This window comes from Centruroides vittatus, unplaced genomic scaffold (genome assembly GCF_030686945.1).
Source record: "Centruroides vittatus isolate TY-2023 unplaced genomic scaffold, ASM3068694v2 contig_717, whole genome shotgun sequence".
NCBI lineage: Eukaryota > Metazoa > Arthropoda > Arachnida > Scorpiones > Buthidae > Centruroides > Centruroides vittatus.
The window spans coordinates 4130158-4146264 of NW_027122456.1; the positions used below are offsets into that span (position 1 = coordinate 4130158).

General features: G+C 34.5%; 2 protein-coding genes across 2 annotated transcripts in view; one reads left to right on the top strand and one right to left on the bottom strand.

The window, feature by feature from the left end:
- The window catches only part of LOC136980706 (R3H and coiled-coil domain-containing protein 1-like), a 52901-nt gene extending 44372 nt beyond the window's left edge, over positions 1 to 8529 (bottom strand). Inside the window, exons 1-3 of the mRNA XM_067276896.1 lie at positions 8365 to 8529; positions 2805 to 2919; positions 1086 to 1232 (exon numbers count right to left, since the gene is read on the bottom strand). Coding sequence (XP_067132997.1) covers positions 1086 to 1232; positions 2805 to 2919; positions 8365 to 8491 — 389 coding nt within the window. The 5' untranslated portion in view covers positions 8492 to 8529. The remainder of the gene's footprint in view (positions 1 to 1085; positions 1233 to 2804; positions 2920 to 8364) is intronic.
- Positions 8530 to 9607: 1078 nt separating this feature from the next.
- On the top strand, positions 9608 to 10069 carry LOC136980638 (E3 ubiquitin-protein ligase RNF125-like). Its single transcript, XM_067276777.1, has one exon. The coding sequence runs from the start codon at positions 9608 to 9610 to the stop codon at positions 10067 to 10069; it is 462 nt and encodes a 153-aa protein (XP_067132878.1).
- Positions 10070 to 16107: the final 6038 nt, after the last annotated feature.

Here is a 16107-nt window from a genome sequence, read left to right on the forward strand (position 1 = left end):
ATGTTAATAAAAAAATTTTTACTTTTTATGCTGTCAGCATTTTTTACCAACATCCCAGATACTCACCATTCTAAAGGTTGGCAAGTATGCAGACTGTTAACCAGACAATACTTTGTAAAAAATTTGAAAAATGGCTTAATTGTGGACAGATAAATAGTTTGTTCATCATGCAAATGATATAATTTTTCCTTAACAATAAGGAATTTTTAATAAAAAATGAGAAAATGAATGGATACATCACTAGAAATGCAGCTTGTTTTTCATATCAGACATCATGCAACTGTTTTTAGTTTCTCAAATATGTTTTTTGGTTTCCCAGATTCAGAAAAACATGGGACAACAATTAAAAACAATCTTCCAAAGATGACTGTTTTTTAATTGTTGACTCCATTAATGCCATTGTTTTATTTCATGGAAATCACAAAGATGTGTCTGAACTCAATCAGTACTTCTACAGGAACTGTCATTGAATTTTATATCTAGAAAAATGAATGATTTGAAAATAATTCATTTTTTAGTCCCACATTAATGCAAACAATAATAATAAATAAATCAAAGATACAGGTGCTGAAGCAGCTAAAATACATGATGTTCTGAAGAACCTAAATTTGAATCTATATTCAATCCTGAAAAATTTTCATGGATTAGTTTGGCCTGGATATCACACTGTATAAAATGTTTAAGAAAAAGTTAGAAGTCATGTTTAGAGAGAAGTTGTTACATTATTTAAGTTGGTAGTTAGTTTTTATAAGTTATGAAATTAGAACAAATATGTACCTTTGTTTGGAAAATAAAAACTTTTTCATTTATATTCAATTCCTTTTTTTTTCTTTTGACAAGCTAAAATATTTATATAATTTATTTGCTATAGATTAATTTAACTTTGCTATTTTTAAAAAATTATATTCAATGATTAAATTCATAATATACACTGCAAAAAACGTGCTTTAGTTACAATTTTTCTAACAAATTACTCTTCCAACAAACTTTTAACTACATCCAGAAATACCACAATTATAATTTAAATAATATAAATACAAACAAAAATTTAATTTAAAAAATTATAATAAAAGATCTTTCTTTACCTTGTTAAAATCTTTTCAAAACAGATTACAGTTCTTCTGGAATCATTTTTACCAATGGAAAAACTGTTAAGAGTCGGAAAATGTTCTTCTATCACTTTATGTACCAAAAATCGATAGTATTTTAAAAATGGTGGAAATATGAGAACACTGAAAAACACAAGAACATTAATAAACTTTTAAAAATAAATAATATATAACAAATTATTTATTCATAAAAACTATTCATAATTAAAAGTTCATTTAATCTAACATTCCAATAAAAACCTTACAGTATGTAGTAATTTATGAGAGTTAATTTAGTTGCATTTTTAGAATATGTTATTTTATGAATTTGAAATAATGCATTAATGCAAACAATAATAATAAATAAATCAAAGATACAGGTGCTGAAGCAGCTAAAATACATGATGTTCTGAAGAACCTAAATTTGAATCTATATTCAATCCTGAAAAATTTTCATGGATTAGTTTGGCCTGGATATCAATCTATTACTACCAGGATATATCACTGTAGACTCTGTTAATGGTTTACAAGATGGAAATTACAAGTAAAAAACAAAAATAAATGATTCCTATTATATGTACAAAAAGTAAAAATAATACATTATTAATTCATATAGTGTAAAAATAAAAAGGAAGTTTATAGGACTATAATAAAATTACCAACAACAACTCTCGTTTTATAGCTCCTTTGCGGATAAACTGGAATCTTGGAATTTATTATATCTTGTATTGATGGAGTTTTACACTGAATAGTCTTCCCAAAGCCAATCTCACTTGATGGGATACAATAGCCTGAAACCTCTTAAACCCTTCTCTTTTACACTGTAGTTTTTAGAGGACATCAGGATCCCAGATGACAATATAAAAAATTGAGAACAGTGAATTGACTAAGATAGACCTTCTGAATTATACCAAAATTCTTCTAATTGGGAGAATATCAGTTTTATTAATTATTATGATCTATTCAGCTTCTTTAATAAGATCTACTATTAATAAAGTATATTTTAAAAACTTTTAATAAAAATATTTCAAGAAAAAAAAAATTGAACTTTTTTCTACAGACACTATGAAAATTTTTTAACATAAATAGTTAAATTTTCACAATGTTTTATTTGCAGGAAAAGGTAGAGATATTTCAATGCCTCAAATATGTTCACAATTAATATATATATATAATTTATATAATATATATATATATATATAATTCTATGCTTAGTGATTGACAAGTGTATTGCCCAATCAGTAAACTTAAAACGTGTCAATAAACAGAAAGTAATGCAAACATCAGATAGTAGGCCAATATGTCACTTAAGTCCCAGAATACAGGAGAAAACATTTAAGTTTCTTAGTGTCAAGGTTCTCAAACGACATGAATTAAAAATAACAATAGTAGCTATTTATAGTTAGCTTTGAGTCAATAGATTGCAAATCTAATATTGCAAGAGTGGACAATCTGCATCAAGTTAGCTTTTATAAATTTAATGGTTCTGTAAAACTTATCTTTCTTTTACTGTAAAAACACATAATAACTCTACACAAACATTCTGAGACATTTTTGGAAATGTGTCAGATGTATGTTGTGTACTGACCGACATCAATTTTTCGCTAAATTGTTTTACAAAATGTCTTTGAATCGATTATGTGTTATAGAATGACGATCAAAAGCTTGGAATCGGAAACGACGGAGGGAAAGTATAATCAAAACCAAATGACCTACCTGTCTTCGCTAGCATCCGATAAGAATAGCTCGACATCAGAAAGTATATATCTAACGAATTCTTCGTCTTCGGACGTCAAATATCTTCCATCCAAATAAGATGCCAGTTTGATGTCTAAAAATAAAGAGAAAACACTTTCAACAGATCCGACACCATTCGGCGATCAGAAACACGCACAAAATCAAAACGTCTCAAACCAGACGTCACAGAGGTCGAATGACGTCACAGTAAAAAATCACTAATTTTTTCCATTTGTAAAGTATATATTTAACAATTGTAAAATACTAATATAATATGATTTTATTTCGAAATTCGCAAATTCTGACATAAATTTAATAGTACCGAGTACAGCTTCTTTATTATTAATTAAGATACGAGACTGATAAAAATCAAGTTTTCTATTATGTACTACAGATCTTCAAAAAGCACTGCCGGAATATATAATAAGCCAAATATAATTAGTTTTACGCATACACATCCAAAATCCGGTTCTCACTCAAACCTCGAGGTTATTAAATTTTTTAAAATTAATTTGTTTGTATTTATATTGCAACATTGAAGAAAAAGCTAGCCTTGTAAAGTCGGGATATCCAAAGATAATCATTGTACCTCGATATATTGGTCCCCGTCCCTCACCACCCGGTCGCCCCATTGTGGGTCTGGCCAAATCCATAATAAGCTTGCTAAAAAAGAAACCCTCTTAGTGCCAACAGGGCGGAGTGTTTTAAAAAATAGTTGTACCTTGATCCTCGAAGAAATAGAAAACATTCGATATGTGAAAAATAATAACTATAAACTAAAATTAATTATTTAAAAATAATATAAAGGAAAACATGGTATAAATATTTTTTAAAAGATTTCTAACTCTTCCTGCTATGTGGCCGGGATTCACGAAAGCGTCATATCGCAACTTACGACGAACGTTCCTTGTAAGTTGAGATACGACAAAATTGTATAACCGGAAATGTCGTAAATAGGGGTCATTATATTACGACATGGAGTGTTTTCCTGGGTAGACGACAATTGGGCGATCGTCATTTGGGCAACAGAAACTTAAAAATTTTTGCACGCTTAGCAAGCGTACGATTTTGCGGATATTTTTTATTTTTTGTAAATATTGTTAAAGAATATATGAATAATATTCTAATTCAGCGTTTCTCAACCTGGGGTCGCAGTGATATTAAAGGGGGATCGCGAAACAATAATGAAATCATTTTATGAGAAAAAATAATTTATTATAAACTTATAAACATTTTACTTACAATAAGTACATATGTAAAGAAAAGAAATTAATGTGATGGTTGCATTTGTTTTTCATTTAAAATTTTCTCCTATACGTGGATCTACGTAAGAAACACACAAAAGTAAATTGTTTTCGAGTGATAAAAGACGATTCCTGTATTTAGTTTTTAGCGCAACCATAGACGAAAAATCCTTTTCACAGAGATAAGACGTGGCGAAAGGGATTAATATTTTCAATGCTTCTGTGACTAAATTTCCATATTCGTGTCGACGAGCGAGCCAAAACGTATTTAAATTTTCAGATGTAAATTGCAGTGGTATTGTTTTGTCGGCAGACATTTCGATGAGCCGGTCATGAATCTCAACTGGGAACTTAGCAGCGGCAACAACATTTTCACTAAACGGATTCAGTATCCATCTCTTCGAGAAATCATTTTTATCTTCCGGGAAATACTCCGTCAATTGAGTTTTTAGCTCACGCAAATGCATCTTCATGCAATCCAAACTGTGGTGAATAATAGTGTCTTGTTCATTCAAAATTTTTCTCAATATAATCCGAAGTGGGTTTTTTTTGTTTTTTAACTCTTTCCGCCCTGTGCCTCTCTTTTAGAGGCCCTCTTTGTGCCTCTAAAACAGGCACTAAGAGGGCCTCTTTTAGAAGGCCCATTATGGTTTCGGCCAGGCCCACAATGGGGCGACCAGGCGGTGAGGGACGGGGCCCGACATATCCGAACGGACCACCCCCGAAAAATTCCTGGGGATTATTCGACCCGTTCGGATTCGATCCCGGGTCCCCCAGAGCGGTAGGCTGCCACCTTGACCGCTCGGCCATCCGGCCGTCAATCCGAAGTGGGTGGGAACATATCCAAATTTTTACTTTGAAGGCGAATAATCCAGATATCAAGCTTCTTAATGAACGCGTGAACTTTGTCTGTCATTAATAAAATATTTTTATCACGTCCTTGTAAATTCACATTCGAGTCGTTTAAATACGAAAATACATCAGCTAAGTAAGCCAACAACAACATACACTCATTATTCTGTAAAAACAATAAGAATGGCGTTTGTTTATCCTGGAAAAATATTAATTCATCTCGCAATTCCCCGGGTTAACACTTTTTCTCGCGATAACCATCTAACTTCTGTATGGAAAAAAAAGAGATTTTTTTATTTTCGCCCATTTCATCTCATAGTTTAGCAAACAGCCTGTTCTGTAACGGTCGGGCTTTTAATAAAATTAATCAACTTTACAGCTTTACAAAGAATTTGATTGAGATTTTCTGGCATATTTTTTGTGACAGGAGCGTGTCTGTGAAGGAAGCAGTGCGTCCTTTCCGCTCTTGGTATAAGACGATCTCTTAATATTTTCATTAATCCACTATTCTTTTCTGTTATCACCTTTGCACCATCACTACATACTGCAATACAATTTGTCCAATCTATGTTAGTATAGTTTCTCGTAGCTTCATAAAAAACATCAAAAAGACATTGTCCTGTTGCATGACCCGGTACTGTTTTGTAAAACAACATATTTTCTTTGATTGATGTGTCCCTATCTCATTCATACCTCACAAAACATAAGAACTGAGACATGTTTGCTACATCTGTTGATTCATCAAATTGAATACTAAAAAATTCACTCGAACTCACTTACTGAATTATCTGATCGCGAACATCTGCAGCCATGTCATCGATTCGCCTTGATATTGTATCGTCAGAAAGCGGAATGTTTTTCAATTTTTTTGCTTTTTCCACGCCTATTAAAACACTAATCATATCAATTGCAGCAGGCAATATGAGGTTTTCGGCGATTGTATGGGGTTTGGACATCTTAGCTACTCTTAGGCCGCGACTCCACTAGCCGTAAAAGGGCCGTAAAACCCCTCACCGTAAAAGCTTTTAATCACGTGACCATGATATTTTACGCCTAAAAGCGAGTTGAGCAGTGTTCAACTCGCTTTTACGTTGGTTTTACGACCTGCTCAGGCATAAAATATCATGGTCACGTGATTAAAAGCTTTTACGGTGAGGGGTTTTACGGCCAGTGGAGTCGCGGCCTTAGTGCTACGAGATAAGACGCTTCAAGTACACTTTTATCAGTATGGCTTAACTTACAAATAGAAGTTTGTTGATTTCTCGAGGTATATAATTTTCTTTCGAAAAATTCCAAGAGTTTGTTTTTATGAGCCGGATGTTTAATTTCCAAGTGTCGAACTAATTTTGATGACTTCACGCTTTAATCGGAGAGAACTTGAGAGCAAACAACGCGCTGTGGCTTTCCATCCAATGAGGTGAAACCATAATTTAAAAAACTTTTTTTTTTGTAACTCTTTTCACCATGTAGGCACTAAGAGGGCCTCTTATAGCAAGCCCATTATGGGTTCGGCCAGACCCACAATGGGGCGGCTGGGTGGTGAGGGACGGGGACAGACATATTTAAACGCACCACCCACCTCCGAAAAATTCCTGGGGATTTTTCGACCCGTCCGGATTCGATCCCAGGTCCCCAAGGTCCCCCAGGGCGGCAGGCTGCTAACCTTGACCGCTCGGCCATCCGGCCGCTAATTTAAATAACTGTCATTGTACAACCTTGTTTTTTTACCAACCGATTCACTGGATATAGATGGCTCACTTCGTTTTTTTCACAAATTTATCCATTTCGCATTAGAAATTTAAAAAAATCAATTCAGTTTCACGGTTGACCGCACACTAAAATAAAAGCACCAGACGCACGCTTTGCATTCGAAACTTAACTGAAGTGGTGCAATCGCCAGCGCCTCTTTTATACTAGTGACAGAACGAATTGTTCAAACGCATCCATATGCATGTTCAAACATGTTCTCACAGCGAGTATTATAGAAGGAGATCAAATTAAAAAGAGCAATTTGATCTCCTTTTGAAAAATTTTTATAGTTTTGTTTTAATGTGCATTGTATTTATTTAATGTCTTTTTAATTTTATGTAATTGTTGTCTTTATGTATATTTGTTAATTTTGGTTTTCTTTTTCAAACTCTTTCCACCCTGTGGGCACTAAGAACGCCTCATTTTTAGCAGTCCCATTATGGGGTCGGCCAGGCCCACAATTGGACGGCGGGTGGTGAGGGACGGAACTCGACATATCCGAACGGAACCCCCCGAAAAATTCCTGGAAATTTTTCGACTCGTCCTGATTCGATCGCGGGTTCTCCAGAGCGGAAAGCTGTCATCTTGACCGCTTGATCATTCGGCCGCCTTTGTCTATTAATCATCTCTTATTTTGTCGTCCAGTTAACGGTGTCACAGTTTTCGTAAGTCAAGACAATTCAAGCGATGAGTATTTAACTTTTTTGATCGACAAATTACACAGTTCATCGAAAATTTATCGTTTATTTCGTCTGTCGATCAGAGACATTTTGTCAACGGAATTAATCTGTTACTATCGAATGTCGAGAAAAACGATTTTTAGTTTAATTGAGAAACTGAAACCTTGTTTGGAAAAGCGTACACGCAGGGCCTAATACTTCGCGGGCCATAGACAAAATAATATTTACGAACCCCTTTACAAATTTTGTGTTACTACAAATATAAATAAAATTATAATATTTAAAATTAAAGTATTTTTATTTCAAAACAATTACAAACATAAAATAATCAATATATTAACTCTTGAATATGGCGTTAATAATATAGTAATTCTCAATACTAATAAAACAATGGCACGTTTATAACCTATTACAGGCCTTGCCTGCCTTATGCCAAATTAGGCCCTGCGTACACGTCATGTGTAGCGTACTATTCTCTTAATCTTGTTAAAATTATAAATAGAATTGTTACAATCAATTATAAAAATTTTACTAGTCTTTTCTTTTTGAAACATTCTCTCCATTTACGTCGAATTTTATTTATGCTTCTACGTACTATTACAGTAGAGCGTCGTTATCCGAAAGCCGGTCAACCGAAAGCTTTCCAATCGGACTGTGTCGTGCTGAATCGAACGTTTTTGATACTAGATTAACTTCTAAAGTATAATTTTTTGTTTTTATATTTTTCAATATATTTATTTTGTTTGTACAAAATAAAGAAATAATTTTTAACGATACAATAGCCTCGATTATTATTATAAAAATGTTCGTTAGGCTTAAAATCGACGAAAATTCAGCACGAAGCGACACGCAACGGAGAAAAATTTAAACATCGGATAGGTTAATATTGATATATTTTTTCGTACATAATCGGTTATCCGAACAACCCGTCTCCAATTGATTCGGATAAACGACGCTCTACTGTACTAACACTATTCACTTCTTTGCAAATTAAGCCTAATCTCCAATAATTACCTTTTCCACCAGAAGTAACAGTTGGATTTATCCTCCGTTCTATTATCATTTTTCTTTTTTGGGTTCCATCTCTCAACGCTCTTTCTTCGAAAGACGTAAAACGAAGCCTTCTTTTTCTTTCTTCCATTTTATTACCGAAACTCACGTCGAAGACAATTCGAACCGTTTGAAAGTTTCCAGACTAGATTCCTATTGGACGAAACGGTATACTCTCGAAATCGGATCACTGATACTTTTTCGTAAATAGCAGGGGCGGACTGGCCATGTGGAATATGTGGAAAATTCCACACGGGCCGTATACAATTTGGGCCGTGTGGAATTTTCTGGCTAACAAAAGACTTTGAGAGGTTATGAATTTATACACGTTTTTTGCAATCTACGAGGATGTATAGTCAGCTGGGCAACATTTTCCTCTTCATTTATTTTATTTGATTATTATTTATTTATTTATTTATTATTTTTTTTTACTGTTTTAGCTGTTATGTATATATAATATGGGAAAGTGTTGTAATCGTGGCAAACTTGACCCTCCGGGGTTTTTACAAATCTCCGTTTTCAGACACAAACCCCCCTCCAAAAAAACAGAAAAAGATTCCCGGATATGTGCATGTGTGTATGTTGTGGTTAAATAAATACCTTTTCAATGAGAACGGAAGAAAAGTGAGGACCGATTTTTGATCCCCACTTTATATCAAAAATGACATCTACAACATCAGAAACGTATTTGCATTAACAAAGAGAGGGTTCCCGAATATCAGCGTAACCAGAATCGAGTTACACACGTGTGTGTGTGTCTCAACTGTACTCATTAAATGCTGTCACTGCGCTTCTGTCATGTGAAACATTGAGTCGAAAAACGAGGAACATCCTCGTTTTTCGACTCAAAAAAAACATTCGGAACGAATTTCTACGAGTTTAATGGCTGGGACAGATCTTCAATAAAAGAAAAAATAAATAAATAAAAATAGGAAAATATAATTTTGTGTTTTGTCTGCCCCGTCAGGGAAAAAGGCGATTTGTAGGAAATTTTTAAAGTGTTATTAGGCTAAACGGGATTTAATAGGACCACTTCGACGCGATAATGCATTTCTTGTATAAAAAGGATGTAAATTTAATAAGTACAGCATCTAAATTAAATTATAAAATGATTGGATACGAAATAATTGAACGAATAAACAATCCAAACAATTTGTATTGTAGAATAATAATAATTTGGCCAATTGTTAAAAATCCACATCGAAAAATGGCAGAAGAATTAGATATTTTTCACGTCAGATGTCCTATTTGTCTGGATGTTTACATCTACCCGGTCACCCTCACGTGCGGCCATCTGTATTGCAAGACGTGTATCGAGAGTGTTAGAAAAATCTGGAAAGTTTGTCCGATGTGTCAAACTCCGATAGGCAAAATTGAAAAGAGAGACCGTCGGGTAAAAGAAGTGAAGAAAATCATGGCCACACATTACGCCATCTGCCATTCGTGTGAGGAAACAACTCTCTTATCCGGACTACGCGAACATAGGACAGCATGCGAACAGGCTGCCAAAAATCCCAACAAGAGTACACCTGCTGGTGCGAAAATCATTCGATGTGCAATGTGCCAAAGAAAGATCGCACCGAACGGACTGTTAAAGCGCCTGAAAAACAAGAAGAAACGTGGACATTCGTTGATCTGTCCGAAGTGCGCTTTGAAAAAATGCGACTAAATGGAGATGGTCGCATCATTTAAAATAGACGTAAACAAAATTTTCAATGAATAATTTTAAATAGAAATAACGCTTCGTTTCGGCGAATCTAAATGCAAAATTTCTGAATTTTCAATCATTAAAATTTGATTTTATTATTTACGAATAATTTCTTTATATACAGAAAAAAGTACACATGCCACTCATATTTAAACCCTTTGTGTATCTGTTCGTAATAACAACTTTTTATATTTTAACGGGCAATTATTTATCGTGACGTGGTCACAATGTCGGGCTGCAATTTTTAATCGTATTATTAACTTATTTAATTTAAAATGTATGCTCTCCACCTGAAATTAATAGTGGCTTGCCCCGTACATCATACTTTTCCTATTAGCAATGGAGTCTAGCTCCTTTCGGGGGAAATTTTTGAATTGAAATAACATGACTTCCGATTTGTACCGGAAACCTGGGCCTTTTGCCCCTATGGTTTCCATATCTGGTCTCGGCTTTCGTTTACCTAACTCCGTTGTCGAGATTAAGGAAGGACAGACAGACACTGAGAATTTATAGGCGTGCAATTTTTTTCAAATTGTAGCTCAACAACAATTTCGTGGGAATACAAAATAATTTGTCGATTCGGATATAAATAAGACAGCGGGAGGATTTATCGGTTTGTTGGGTTAGAAAACGAAAAGGGGCCATTTTAAAAGTTCCAAAAATTGCTTTTTCTTACAATCTTATTTTGTTTTATAGTAAAATAGGCGAAGAATTGAATACGTGGGAAAGGCACGACAAGGCGTGCCACAATTGCCGGGAGGGATGTCTCCAGGGGAATATTTTTATGGGAAACCGGTCCCCATTTGGAATAAAACCAGGAAAACACCAGACCGGACCGTCGTTCGAAGGAAAGTAATTAATCTTCCGTGCAAATGACGCGATGAGAGACAAATTTCCAAACTAGAATAAAATAAAATTCTGTATATGCCTTTGGAGCCACCGATACGCTCGATCAATGTCGCGATCTCTCGTATCCGTATGGGTGTTTGGCAACACTTATCCGCCCGAAAGACGAAATACGTAAAATATCGTTAGAGACGGGAATCAGTGGACATACATTTGTAATTGACTTTGACGGAGAAAACCAACGATCTAGAACAGGGGTCCTCAACCTTTTTGTACCTAAGAGCACATTCCAGAATACCGGCTGGACGACGGGCACCATTCATTTTTTCAAGGTGAATTTATATTTGGACATAGTTAACAGTGCCGGATTAAGCCTCTAGCGGGCCCTAGACAAAATTTAAATTGGGGCCCCATTTAAATAAGTTGCTTCTAAACAAATCTTATATAATGTGACATTAGCATGGGTGACACCCGGTGCGGATACCGTGGTGTCAACCAGGAATATTTCTAGATGGTGCGAGAGATATCGTGGCGGAGATTACTTCTGACACACAAATGGCTGTTGACCTTCTTTTTTTTTTTTTTTTTAGTTAACGACTGCTGAAATTTCTAGGTCACTCCAAGTTACGGGCCGTACACGTTTCCCTACTTTGATTTTACGGTATTCAGAACGGACCGTTTTACTTCATTTCAGGTATGGGAAATTGAATTGGTGCAGATTTGGCGGAGGGGAAAAAGAGATCGGTCGCATTTCGCTTTGTGCTTTCATCTGTGTTGGACGCCATTTCTACTTTTGAATGGTTAATCATTCAAAGTGAAAAAACTTTTACATAGCATTTTATTGAAAACCGAAATATTTTTATTTTTATCGTTTTATGTGTGGTCGCTCAGTGGCGGGCACACGTAAAACGATTGGCGGGCGCCATGGTGCCCGCGGGCATAGGGTTTTTTTTTTTTTTTTTTTTAACTCTTTCCGCCCTGTGGGCACTAAGAGGGCCTCTTTTAGTAGGCCATTATGGGTTCGGCCAGGCCCACAATGGGGCGACCGGGTGGTGAGGGACGGGGCCCGACATATCCGAACGGACCACCCCCCGAAAAATTCCTGGGGATTATTCGACCCGTTCGGATTCGATCCCGGGTCCCCCAGAGCGGTAGGCTGCCACCTTTACCGCTCGGCCATCCGGCCGTCGCGGCATAGGGTTTGGGGACATAGCGGCCGGATGGCCGAGCGGTGAAGGTGGCAGCCTACCGCTCTGGGGACCCGGGATCGAATCCGAACGGGTCGAGAAATCCCCAGGAATTTTTCGGGGGGTGGTCCGTTCGGATATGTCGGGCCCCGTCCCTCACCACCCGGTCGCCCCATTGTGGGCCTGGCCGAACCCATAATGGGCCTACTAAAAGAGGCCCTCTTAGTGCCCACAGGGCGGAAAGACGTTAAAAAAAAAAAAAAAAAAAAAAAAAAAAAAATAAAAATAGGGTTGGGGACCACTGATCTAGAATATACTATCGATACATAGAGTGGTCATGACCTTGGTTACAGCGCTCTTGGTGGCAACGACGGATACTATCGACCAGTTACAATATTCTATCTCGTTTCCTTTACGCAATACAAATACCATGCCCCCAGGGGCGGACTGGCCATGTGGAATATGTGGAAAATTCCACACGGGCCGTATACAATTTTGGCCGTTTTTCTAAATATGTACAGTACATAATATACCGTTTTGTTCGGTTTTATTTTTAAAAAAATTCATTTATTTTTTTTCGTTAAGTAAGATAAATTTCAATTTTTAGGTGTAATATAGATATATGTGTAGCCCTTTATCGTTTTATATTTGAAATTTTACGGAAATAGAATCTTTAATGTGGAATTTCGAATTTTAAATATCCAAGTTAGAATTTCTGTGTAATAATAACGTTACTATTAATTTACAAAATTAAAATTTAAAATGTTTGAACTTGAAAATTATTAATATTTTAAAAACAATTCAGACTTAGAACTGGTCAGTAATAAATACAAATACCACTTATGAGAACGTTTCAACTTCGCATTACTTTCGATGCTGGACTGACTTTGAGGTTCGCAGGTGGTTTTGTACAATAAAAGTTCGATGACATATATCTGATATGTTACATTCGCATCAATTCCAGTATACCTGTGTTAATTTATGAATATATGAATAAATATTTGTGATTTACCGGTAAGAGATTCATTCATGAGGTATGAAATAAGTAATTACAATCACATACTAGATACTGCATTTCAAAGCATGGAAAATCGTTTACAAAAAACCAATTACTTTATAACAACTTGGCATGTTTGGATCCAAAAAATTTTTCTGAAAATATTCCTGAGAATGCATTTCAAAAATTAAGCAGTATTTTAATACAGTTTAATCCAGAAGCAACTCAATATTATTTCAGAATTGCAACATTTTAAATCGTCGTGGGATATTTTAAAGGAAAATGTCAGTGAAACTTTTATAAAATTAAACAAAAATGAACATTCTACTGATGATCAAGTAGAAAATGATTAAAGATTCGATTTCATCCTCTTACTGCAAAGCTTGCAAAAATTGTCCTATTTGTTGTTATAATATATTATTCGGATATAACGTGTTAAACTTATTTTATACTTGGTCAGGCATACAAATTTTTACTATCTATGTCTGTAACACAAGTGTCCTGTGAACGGAGCTTTTCTACGTTAAAATTCATTAAGCTTAATCTTAATGAATTTTGCGAGATACTTAATTATCTCGCAAGAAAATCTAGAAGCTTTCGTGTTAATGCCAACGGAGAAGGATATTTTAAATGAAATAGATTCTGATGATGTCATTAATATTATTGCTCAACAAAGCAAACTTCTAAATAAAAAATTAATGTTCTAGACTTGTGCTTATTGCAATTTTTGTCAATGTTGTATTTTGAATATACTGTATTTAAATATAAATAGAAAAAAAGTCATTTTTTTTTATTTATTGGCTGGGCCGGTAATGATTTTTTCCACACAAAAATTTTAAGGCCAGTCCGCCCCTGGTAAATAGTAAATCGGGTTACGACCAACGTTGCCATTCCTAGTACATTTGTACTTTTCGAGTACAGTACATTAAAAGTACACTTAGATTTTTAGTACATTTTGAGTACATTATAATATTTCAGTACCATTTATGGTATAAAATAATATTTTATGCCTTAACGAGAAAATGCGAAAAAATTAGTTTAATAAAGTCTCACTAGTGTCACTGCTTACTAATTTGAATTAGAGCCCTATATAAACAGAGTATGGCCACTCTAATGTATGGACGCCATTTTGAGGCCAAAGTTGCAGTGTCACAGTACTGCTTAGCATTTAAATGAGCAATGTTAGTTAAAAACAGAAATTAGATTCAGAAAGAAGTTATATTAAGTTAAACATTTTTAGAAATAATTTTTAATTATGTTCAGAATAATTGTAGTTTATAAGTGATGGACAAAATATATAACAATAACAGGGCTAGAAGCAAAAAAGTGAATATATTAAAAAATTATATTTAGTGGATTACATTTATTCACAGCACTATTGCAATATAAATAATCTGAAAAATATGTATTTAAATTTAAAAATATAATAACTAAAGACAAAAATTATAAAAAAAATCAATAAAGTTTATTTTTCAACAAGAAAAACTCAAGTAACATAGTGTAACATAGTAACAAATAGTGATTCTCTGCATTTTTTGCAAGGAATGCAGATAATTACTAAATATCAATCATTTATTAATAAAAAGGGTAATTTCCCTGTTACAGGGGGTGTTCTAAAGTCGTCTTTACAATGTTCGTAAAGAGGGAAAAGGCAAGCCTTGTTCAATTAACATTTCATAGCCTGATCTTCCACAAGCAAATTTTAACTGCAGAGCCTTTCTTATTGTATTATTTTGCCATTTTATTTTCCGTGTTGACACGTTTCCAAGGGCTGTTATTTGATCAGGATTGAAAATTAATTTTATGTTTGTACTCTGTGTGTTGACTCTAGACTTTAATTTTCTTATCTCTTCATAGAGATCTTTATTCTTTTCTGCACTCTTTTAACTCTATGTAATGCATTATGTAATTGAGATTACAATTCATTAATTTGTTTTGATTTTGGTGACAGTGGCTGGCTAACAAGATTACCGGAGTCTTGAAATACTGCACCAGATGTCTTATTGTCTTCATCTTCATTCGTGCTTTTACATTCTTCAGCATTTTCTTCAAAAAGAATCAAAGTATGCAATAAAAAAATAGAATATTTAATAAGAATATTTTAAATTTATATTATAAATATACCTGTACTGGGCTGCATAGATGTCATAGGAGATAATTTGTAGCATAACTGAGGTCCAAGGTCGGATCTATACGCTCACAATTGTTTCTATGCCCTGTTTTTGATTCAGAGCATCTTCTCTTAGGTGCAGGTCTGTGAGAAAAAAGTGTAGGACGGCATCAAGCTTCAGCAATCTTCTTCCATCCTTCCTGTGATTCTCACACTGATCTTTCTCAAAATGAACCTATGAGAGTTAATTGTAAACATTCACATTACTAAACCAATATACTTATAAAGGTTAAAATGTATTAACAGACTTAATACTCTTTAGCTTTAGTTTATTAATGTGCAATGTACTGTACAATTAAATAGGTAGGCAAAGCAGAAGTCCTTTCTCATAAAATTCTGATTCTTTCTCATAAAAATTCTGACAAAGTAATGCATGTTTTCCAGGAATCCATAATTTCTTATTTTCATCCAGCCTGTTTACTTTAATCGCCAATGCTTTTTTTTCCTAGCTTTATCACTTGGAAATCGATGCAGTTTGAATTTAGGAGCTCTATTTTGAGCAATTAATGGCTGATCAACCCGGCATGATCTATTTTTATGTGGTAGCTTTAAGAGCGATATAGATGTATCGATAGATATAAAGGCTAAAATAATAATTTCTGACGTCAGTATAGCAAAGTAAGAACTAACTGGGGGGAGTTTTTATTCCCAACTGTCGGGATGGCTAAGGGCTATTCGCATGTGGGTGGCGGTTTTGAGGAGGCAGAAAAACAAGCGTTTCACATAGAAACCGTTTATTTTAGTCGAAAATGCTTACATAAATTTAGCAATGGTCCTTGAGTTCAGAGCTTTAGGTTGT